This window comes from Sinocyclocheilus anshuiensis, unplaced genomic scaffold (assembly GCF_001515605.1).
Source record: "Sinocyclocheilus anshuiensis isolate Anshui unplaced genomic scaffold, SAMN03320099.WGS_v1.1 scaffold20, whole genome shotgun sequence".
NCBI classification, from domain to species: domain Eukaryota; kingdom Metazoa; phylum Chordata; class Actinopteri; order Cypriniformes; family Cyprinidae; genus Sinocyclocheilus; species Sinocyclocheilus anshuiensis.
Window position 1 is genome coordinate 903,859 of NW_015558646.1, and position 10,401 is coordinate 914,259.

The following is a 10,401-nucleotide window of genomic DNA, read 5'->3' on the forward strand; positions in this document are numbered from 1 at the left end:
TCCGTGTTTTGCAATTTGCAAACAATTGACTTTTATGAGAAGGTTCTTTATTATGAGTCGGACAAAATGACTCAAAATGATTCTGTCTCAACCTCACTTGTGAGTTAGCAGTTTGAATTAGACTCAATCAATTAATTCTTTATAGCCATTATCGAGTTCACAACTGATTTAACAATGAGTCAGTTTTTGGTTATATCCAATTCAAAATGAACCAGGAACCATAACAATGATATTTCAGGTTTGTCTATTTATTGATTGGGTGTTCATATGGTAGTATGTAATGGAATATGCATGTTAACAAAAAAAAAAAGATTTGGTGTAAAAATTAATACTGATATTCTAAAAACATTCAAATATGTATATATTTTTATATAATGCCTCTGAACAATCATCTGTTTTGAGCAATTCTGTAATTTGTCAACTTTTTCCTGGTTTGCTGTAATAAAACAACATCATAGAAACATTTTCTGCAACAATAGCAGAGATACAGGCAAATAGATTTATTTGATTTGGTAGAATTGGTCCTACAAAGTTTGCATGTAGCTTAGATTTACAAAAGTTGTTTCTACTGTAGTAGTCAATATAGTTTTACAAAATATGCTGTTCAAAAATGTACCAGTGAATGTAAAAGTGTGTCAAACACTTCTTTCTCAAACAGTCATACTAATATAACATAATACTGATTTAATTAAACCCAGTCATTATCAAATAGGCTGGTGTCCTATCAGGATATACAGTATGTGGGTGATTCAGTATTTAAACACGCACAGTGTTAATTTGCAAAATCATTACTTGCAATTCACTTGGGAGTAAACTGATCATAAATAAGATTAATTTTCAAGTTGAATGGACGAGTAAGTTGTTAATAGGTTTAAAAGCAATTCTGGAGCGATAATCAACATAAATTAGTGCTCTGTGGAGTTCTCCTGCATGGTACAATAAAACAGCATTACAGCCAATAAAAATATCAGATTATCCAGTGTATCGTATACAGAAATATCACTGTAGTGTATATGATATGCTAATGGTCAGACAATAACCTACAAAATAGCCATACTCTCATAGCCATTATTCAGTTTGTACATGTACAGTCATGTCTGTATAACAGAATTTCAAATATCTCAGCCATTGAGGAGAGTGAAACAGATTATGTCCAAATCCCTGGCTGAGCCCATTCTTGAGTCACACCTCAGTGGAATCACTTGCTATTACGTCTGTGACATTGACGTGTATAAAGATATAGCAGTGCAAATTGAATAAGTGGAAGAGGAAGTTGGCCAATGTTCTAAATCACTGGTACAATGCTTGGACTTTATGTCAGTCACGTTAGGTGATTCACAGCATTGGAAAATGAATAATGTGTTGAAATGACAGTGTTACGTCTCTTTCTCAGGTGGACTGAGGATATATGACAGTACGACAGTCGTATATACATTTTGGATACATTTTGGATATACGACAGCATTAGGTCTAAACTGGTTTTACTTCAGTTGCATTTTATTATTTTATTATTTGCATTTAGGATTGTTCTCTCTCTGCTGTCACTCAGAACACAATTGCAACCACTTTTTTTGGCCGTGACCCACTAGTTGAGAACTACTGTATTAGATACTATATATTAACAGATACTGTATAGTCTACACACATACATGTGCAAAGAAAAAGGATAACGGTCAGTGTTCGGTAGGAACCACTTCTAGGATGATCTGTAGTGATCTGTTCACAGAGTCTGAGAAACACAAGGGAAACAAACATTAATTACCAACCTCACTAATTATCATGTATATGATATGAGCTAGAATATATTTCCATACATTTCATAATTTGTGCATAATGAGTTATGTTTTTATTCATTTCCAGAGAATATTTTTCCAAGAGTTTAACACTTTAGTCATATAATCAAAAACTGCTTGGCATGTCGGGCATCATTATATGAATTATTAATGTGTAACTAGACAAAAACTTCTGCGCATATTCAGAAGATTCCCATTTACATTTATGTAACCTCTGACCTGACAATTTCTGGAACCATTTGGGTTTTCTTTCGAAGTGGATGAATATGAAGTACGCAGGGATGCCTGTGAGAGAGATGGCGAAGCCAATCCCTGTATTAATTGGATCCGAATATAGAGAAAGGAAGACCATGAAGAAACAGGTGAAGGAGAACACAGCAGGGATGAAAATAGGGACCTGAGAAAGAGAAAAACACAGAGATAAAGAGGGACTTTTTCTTTGCACTTTGGAAAGTGCCATAAACCGCATGTGTTTTCCAGTTTAGACTGTATGTAAGTCTGTTCCTCATAAATCATATGACTCCAAAAGACTTATGGAATGTAGTGAGCAGATCATTTTCATGATCCTTTATCGTGCTTGTGTGCCCTTTTTGAAGCTTGAATGGCCCTTTTATTGTGACCTGTACAGTTAGTGTTTTGCAGAAGAAGAGTTGGAATGTCATAAGTGTAAAGTTTCATTTCCTTTAAACAACATGTTGGTGGATAGCTGTAAAATCTTCAATTTCCTAACTCAAAGGGATCCACAGCCGTATCATAAATTAATTTCGATGTTTACACCCAGCCTATTCTAGTTTGATCAGCTAAACTTTTTCATTATGACAAATGAAATGCTTGGATAAGACTACAGGGGAAAACGGGTACTCAGTGCATCAAAAATATCGGCTCAGTTTGTTCATGTTGACTTCACAGTATATTGGGCACTTTTTATCCAAAATAACCACCAGTTGACCAATCCCAGAGAAAGGCCCTCTGGAGTAACCTAAGATTAAGTGGACACAATAACAAAGTGACAGAGTACAATTGAGATCTCAATAGCTTGGCTCACCTCTGCTCCTTAGAATTAAATCTGCTCTGTTTTCCTAACCGCTAGATATTTAACCGTTATATTACATTAGAGATGTATGAGATATGAGATAATAGGCTGCCAGCAGAGAAAAGCGGGTTACCTTAAACGGTCGTGGCATATCAGGGCGTGTGTAGCGCAGGTAGATGAGGCCGACCACAGCCACCCCAATGAACAACCAGCGCAGGAAGCTCATGAAGTTCAGCAAACTGTAGATGTCTCCTAAGAAGAGGATCAGTAGTGTGATCGGATACTGAAAGAAAGATAAAGTAGTCATGTAGACATGAGAAATACATGGTGACAAAAAAGTGGTCCTGTAAAGTGAAAGTTTTTCTGTTCCTTTCTGAAGATCTTCTGAGCCTTTTGACAGTGTGAACATTTATTTTGAAGCTTTCAAATGTGTATAAGCCTGGACTGCTATTATGAGTAATTTTTTAGGTTTTTATCGTCACTGAACATTGATACTTGAAATGTTCAATATGTGGAAAGAAAGGATGCTGCAAATGGTTTTGTTCAGCTGTACAGGAATATCAGCACAGGTGACCATTGAGTGGGACATGTGTGCATCTATGACTCACCAGGACAATCACAGCAGGTAATGGCGTGTGTCGGCGTATGTGAATCATAGAGAGAACTTCAGGAAGCTGACCTTCTCGAGAGGCCACGTAGAACATTCTGTGGAAGAGAGACACAATGTTAAAACATCCACTGTAAATACGAACTAAGATCTACAAAAAGTTGATATTCTGAAACTTTGAAAGATATTCTTTGAAACCCCTAGTGAAAAATATGTATTTGAAATGCATTAATTTCATGCAAAGTAAAAATACATTTACATATCTATGTACTAAATGAAAATACCCTGCAATTGTATTTTTAGAATACTAAACTGGTATACTTAAAGTCTGCTAAATTGGAACAACTAATTTTGTACTTAATGCACTTTAATTGTGCGGAAGTAGTAGGAACTAAAGATATACTGAAGTATATTTGGTTGTACTAAAGTGGAACTATTCCAAGTATGCTTTAGGTGCACTTTAAATATCTTGCATTTAAAGATCATGATACAATCGTCATTAATAGTGACATTAAAACACATTTAGGAGTGCATTGTGCACATAAGTAGTGCTCCCAGTAAAGTTTAATTATTATTTTTATATCAGTATGTCTTGAGCAATATGTCAGTAAATATGTTATTAGATTTGAACTATACTTAGTAAGAAATAAATCAATCTTAAATATATTACTTACTAGGGACTAAAGATTTAAAATATGCCCAAAAACTAAATTTAATTCAATTATTGCTTTTTTCATATGCTAAGGGTAATTGTCAACACACTCTTGTAGTTTGCAGGTTTTCTCCTGAGATCGAGTTGGTACTTTTTCACTAAAAAGTGAAATACTCTCCAAAAATCATTAAAATTGTTTCCTGATTTCCCTAAAACTTTCATCACTCTATTTTAAAATAAAAATCAGGTAATGTAATCGGAGACTCAAAACTGGGACGCACACCTTGAGATAGCAAACAGGCATCCATTCATGGACCCAAAACAAGACAGAGCCACAAAAACCGGAACTGCGACTGAGAAGTTTCCCATCAGCTTCTCTGCAAATGTCTGTTGGGAAAGATGAATGGAAAGAGAGGGAAGGGAGTGAGAAAGAGGAGCTCATTTTGTGAAACAAAATAGGAAAACAACATTGATCTTCAATTTTTAGACTTGTTGGTGTTTATGAATAATCAGTGCAGTAAAAAGGCTTTATATTTTTCATAAAGAGCAAGCTTGTATAGAGACATGGAGGCTGTAAATGAATGCATTACATACGTCTAACAAGATGAGAAAGCTTTTAGAGCGTTTCAGAGCCTAGCAGGAGATCTCTATGCATGGATTCTGGTGGTGTCAGTTATTTTTGAGAGATATATGATTTCTCCAGCAGAGAAACAGACAGGCATTTACAGCCACTGGCTTTATGAAATCACATTTACTTTGCTGAGGAAGAAGGTGCTGACTGTTACAGTCACTACTGCAAATTGCTTGAACTAATTTATATAGCTGATATCTCTTTCTTAAAAGATCCAGTTACTGCTGCTACATGAAAAAATGTTAGAATCTTGGACTTTGCCACTGCTGTTGTTAACCCTCATGTATTATTCCGGGTCAATTTGACCCGATTAGATTTTTGAGTTGTCGGAAATATCAGTTAACTTGTGTTTTTTTTTTGTTTTTTTTCATGACATTTTGTGACTTTTTCTCATTTAGGGTCATGAACATGCATGCAAAGTTTCAAAATTGTGTAACAATGTGTTTTGACATGTCCACAGAAGTTTTAGTTATGTTTGTACTGTTCCCGGGACTATTTGACCTGTCTATTTTAATATTCTAAGGCAATAATATAAATATATATTATATATAAATTTTACAAAACATGTTTACCTCCAAATCTTCAAGAAAATCAAAACCAATCATCTGAACAAGTTTTATGCCAAATGTGTTCAGTGTTCTGAACCATATATTTCCATAATTTTCAAAATATTTATGAAGTAGACATCCTATTCAGAAATAGTTTGGGCAGCAACTTTAATATTTGATTTGAAAACACATAAAAACATAAGTATAGAATAAGAGTGTGTTTGGCACCACATCACAAATGGAGAATCTATCGCTATTTATCTATTGCTCTGTCATTTCTTTGAAAAACAGTCACCAAATACAAATATGAAAACTATAGAGTCTAAAACTTTTCAAATGATATATAGTTTGTCAATATTACTTTAGGTTTAGACCAAGATATTATCATTAAAAAATGTGTAATCGCAAACATCCCACAGGTCTGGGGGAGGGGCAGTCAAAAATAGTGGTTACATTTTTTTTTATAAATCATAAATTCAGATATTCATTCTTTGTAATGTGTGAAAAGAATTGTTATTAAAAGTTAATTGATTGTAATTGACTTTATGTTTGTTTGTTTGTTTTTTCATATCATAATTTTTGTGGAATTACATTGAATCCAATACGGGTCAATTTGACCCTGACGATACAGGAAGTCACCTGTTTTTTAACAGTACATGAGGGTTAATGAATAAGATGTGTGATAGAAGCAGACAGGGAGTGACCCACCACAGCTACGGCATCGGAGGCTAACAGCTCTTCTGCTGACATCACAGTGTAATATGCCACGTTTGTCATTGTATAACAGATCATTACTATCACCATGGAGATGCAGATGGCAAGAGGCATCGTCCTGGGGAATGGAAATTAACACCTAAGTCATCACTGCGGTTTGGTTTTCCATGCTAGAAACAGCTGAATTAAACCATCAAACCTCTTCTGCAGAAATCACATTTGTTATATCCAATCACTAACCTCTCAGGATTCTCCACCTCCTCAGTCACGAAATTCAAGTAAAACCTGTACGAGACCAAAAAAATGTATTCAAAGACTTTACAGGCATTATTGGATTTGTGTGGAATTAGAAGGTGGGCTCACCAGCCGGCATAGGCGTACATCCCTGAGTAGAAGGCGAGAGGAAGTCCTGTCAAATCTACGGTGTTGACTTCAAATGCATTTTCAAAGTTTTTGGTCTCCCCTGAAGATAAAAACAATGGCAAATTATTAGCATTATGGTATGCTAACACAACATGATATTCTCTCTAATCTGAGTTTTTCCTAAGGCAAGCCTATTTCTAGTATTATTATTATTAATAATAATAATCAAAAGTATTGGTTATTCCAACATTATATAAATGGAAAATCTATATATACATAAAACTATATAATTGATATTGAATTTTTTTATATAAAATACATTTTAAATGAATAAAGTTCCAAAGAACAGCATTTATTTGAAGAACAAATTTTGTAAAATTATGTCTTTAAAGCAATACAAATTGTAAAATTATACATTTAAATAAAAACATCTTACAGACCTCAAACTTTTAAACGGTGGTGTGTATACTACTTTAAATATATTAGTTTAATTCATTTTTAGATGTATACATTTTTATTTTACTACTGCCTTTAGCTGTTATTCAAGAAACCATAGCTTTTTAGAATTATATAAGCATAATGCAAACTAAATACCTTTGAAGAGTTGGTATAATCCTGGAACAATGATAATGACAATAGCGAGCAGCTTGCTGAATGTGAGGAAGATCTGGATTCTGGCAGTCCAGCTTACACTCATGCTGTTTAGATACATTACCATAGCTGCAGTGAAGCGGAATACACAATAATGTATAATTAATATTGCACACATAAACCAGGCTGTACAAACACACTGCAATCAAGCAACACTATATTTATATACAAAAATAGAAATTATATGAATTAACTCAAGCTTACTGATTCCGATTGTTGTGGCCAATTTAATGGCAATTTCCGGAACCCCACATGGCATGAAGATGGGCTCTAAAATATAGCGGCCAAATGCCAGAGCGATCACAGCCAAGCCTGCAGGTCTTCAAGATGAGAAAATGAATGTTGAGCACTGTGTCCTGGGACATCTTGTAATCATTCAAAAACATGGGTGTTCTGATGATGTTTGTAATAGAAGATCTTATCTTGCATTTTTCTGTTAAAATCACTGAACGAGTCCCGCATATATATATATATATATATATATGCACACACACAGCAGTGAACACACACACACTGTGAACACATACCCGGAGCACTGGGCAGCCATTTTTTTGCTGCGGAACCCGGGGAGCAGTTGGGGGTCCGGTGCCTTGCTCAAGGGCACCTCAGTCGTGGTATTGAAGGTGGGAGAGAGCACTGTACATTCACTCCCCCCACCTACAATCCCTGCCGGTACGAGACTCGAACCCACAACCTTTGGGTTATGAGTCCGACTCTCTAACCATTAGGCCACGACTTCCCCAAAACTTTGCCATGAACGTGCTGTACTCTCTTTCATGTAATGCTGGTTTGCTGTTAAACTACAGCTACAGATGTTAATCTTGATGGTGTTGTGATTACATATGAACCTGCTGCATCCAGCCCTTGAGCCTTTGCGTGAGAGCCTCTATGATGGCTTGTTCATTGTCATAAGACACTTCATCTCTGGTTTTTATTCTATGACTACTGGAGCCCAGCAGTTATATTGAGAGATCACCTTCATCTGGGAGACTTTGCTTGTGTTTATTTGGGGCGTTGAAGGGATTGCGTTTGTTTATTTTGGCAGTTCTCCAGAGACCTGACAATGAAGACGGAGGATGAATGAGGATTTACTGACCTTATGGCAATCATGTCGACCCACAGTCGCACAAAAGCCACTTGCGGACCAAACGCCTCCAGAATGTAAGTGTAATGGCCACCAGACTTTTTAATACAGGTACCCAGCTCAGCATATGATAGAGCACCTGAAAGGGACAAAAGGAAGAAATAACTGGGAAAAAAGAAGGCAAAACTTTTATACTTTGGCAAAATGAGGTGACAGTGGCTGGACAAAGGCCAGTCGTGGAGAGCGAGTGCCATAACTATTCAGGAAGGTGGCAAGATTTACACAACACCTGCAAAGCAACCCTAAAGGCGCATGGTTAAGTCAGTTCATTAGGACCATCTGTTCATTCTTTGAGAGAGCAGTTACACAAGCTCTTTTATGTTCTATGCATTTTAACGTTTTAATGAATACGCTGTTCGAATCAAAGCCTGCTTCACTCGCAGCCCTTGACTTGTGAGCTTCAAAAGGTAAATGTAAAGAGAGCTCTAATATACAAGACACAACAGGAGAGTTCAGAATGTAGATTTGAGAAATTCTGTCTCTGAGAGAAACTGTGGATGAATGGGCAGTTTTTTTTTTAAACGGCAGCTCAGCTTTTCCTCAAAGCCTGTGGGCTGCGGCACACGAAAGAAAGCTGACAAGTGTGAAATGACTCCTGACATACACATGAATAAACACACTGTCAAACAATGTTCTTCTTATACACAAACTAATTCTTCTTTGACACACACACGAAGCCATCAACCTCCACGGTGTCAGACCGTGCTCTCCTCACCGTCAAAGGATGGCGTAAGACAATATCGGACTCTATTGTGCATGGACACACAAATTACGCATTAGAGAGGCCCTCTGTTCAGGTTCTTCATGCGTAGCCTGAAATTCTTGCTTAGAGATGATCCAGTAAAACCTGAACTTCTTACTAATGGAATGAATTAGGGACAGATCATCTTCTGTTCATAGTGGAGCTTGATTGGATGTTGTATGTCATGCATCAATTGCCAAGTAAGCAGATTTAGTCTTTGGATTTTATAGTGATATTATTTAGATACGATAATGCTTAAAGTGTGTAAAATCAATTTAAAGGATATTTTAAAATATTTAAAAATGAAAATGATATAACCAATTTGTTTCACATTCTTTCTTGGAAAATAAAGAATAACTACAACTTCTGAAAGTGACCAGCAGTGTTTTAGCAGTACATAAAAAGTAATGTCACAAATCAGAAAATGTAATTCAGTTAGCAAAGTGGTGTGTCCTAAATAATGAAAGACTGAATGACGTCAGCAGAGCTGTTAGGTTAGTCAAAACCGCAAACAAATGGTTAGTCAGCGTCTGTACAATTCCTCAAATGAAAATGCAACTGTTGATTCTATCAGGAACCAAGAATTCGATTGTTACAGACAAGTGGGAGAGATATTTAGGTCATTCGTCAAAACTGTATAATGTGTGTGAAAAAAGATGAATGGGAGTCTGTGTGTGAGAGCATATGCACATGTTAACGCACTCATGTTTGCATATGTTAAGGTATGTGTTGTGTGTGACACTTACCGAAAAGAGAGAGAATCCCACAGGCAATCCACACCACCAGTGACATTCCCACGCTGCCCGAGTTCTTCAGAATTCCCTTCGGAGAGATGAATATCCCCGCTCCAATGATCGTCCCAATGATGATAGAGATTCCTCGTAGCAGGGTCACTTTCTTCCGCAGTTCCACCTTCTCCTCGGGGGCTCCGGTGTGGGGGTCTCCATTTGAATTGAGAGGGTCTTTCTCTCCAAAATTACTTGGAGTTGTATCCCCATTGGGATGGGGAACTGACACAGTCCTTCTGGGCATCTTGTTCGCTCACTCACAAACACACACACATTGACTCAAAGCATAGTGTGCCTCCCTTTACCAGTGGCACACGAGAGGCCTGAGTGGAAGGTGTTCTCACAGCAAACTTCTGATATGCTGTGACAAGTCTAAACAAATACAATGTGAAGTGGCTTCTCCCTCCTCTTTCCTCTCTCTCTGGCCTTTTTAGTGTCTCAAACACTCCCCTTTTCTCTCCTTTACCGTTAGTCTTCCTCTTTTCATCTTGTCCTGTAATTTACAGGTCAATGTGTGAGTAAAGGAGGCGTTTCCTGTTGTGGTTATGGTGTTTAGTGGCAGCAGCGTAGCCCCGAGTCATGATGTTTCAGCAATAGTATCCGATTCTCACCTTTCCTCATGAAACATGCAGATCACACAAAGGCATCCGGCACTCACTTTAAACACTCGCTGTTTTCTCTCATTCTTTCAAAGGCCCATTTCACTGCACTTGTTATAGACGTGTTCTGATTAGC

General features: G+C 36.9%; 1 protein-coding gene across 1 annotated transcript; it reads right to left on the reverse strand.

The window, feature by feature from the left end:
- Window positions 1-240: 240 nt before the first annotated feature.
- Window positions 241-10,162, reverse strand: LOC107680987 (cystine/glutamate transporter-like). Its single transcript, XM_016477097.1, has 12 exons — window positions 9,625-10,162; window positions 8,089-8,215; window positions 7,197-7,312; window positions 6,936-7,061; window positions 6,342-6,441; window positions 6,219-6,263; window positions 5,973-6,096; window positions 4,369-4,472; window positions 3,435-3,531; window positions 2,960-3,109; window positions 2,013-2,190; window positions 241-1,729 (listed from the first exon to the last, which is right to left on the reverse strand). The coding sequence occupies exons 1-12, from the start codon at window positions 9,908-9,910 to the stop codon at window positions 1,674-1,676; spliced, it is 1,509 nt and encodes a 502-aa protein (XP_016332583.1). The 5' UTR covers window positions 9,911-10,162; the 3' UTR covers window positions 241-1,673.
- Window positions 10,163-10,401: the final 239 nt, after the last annotated feature.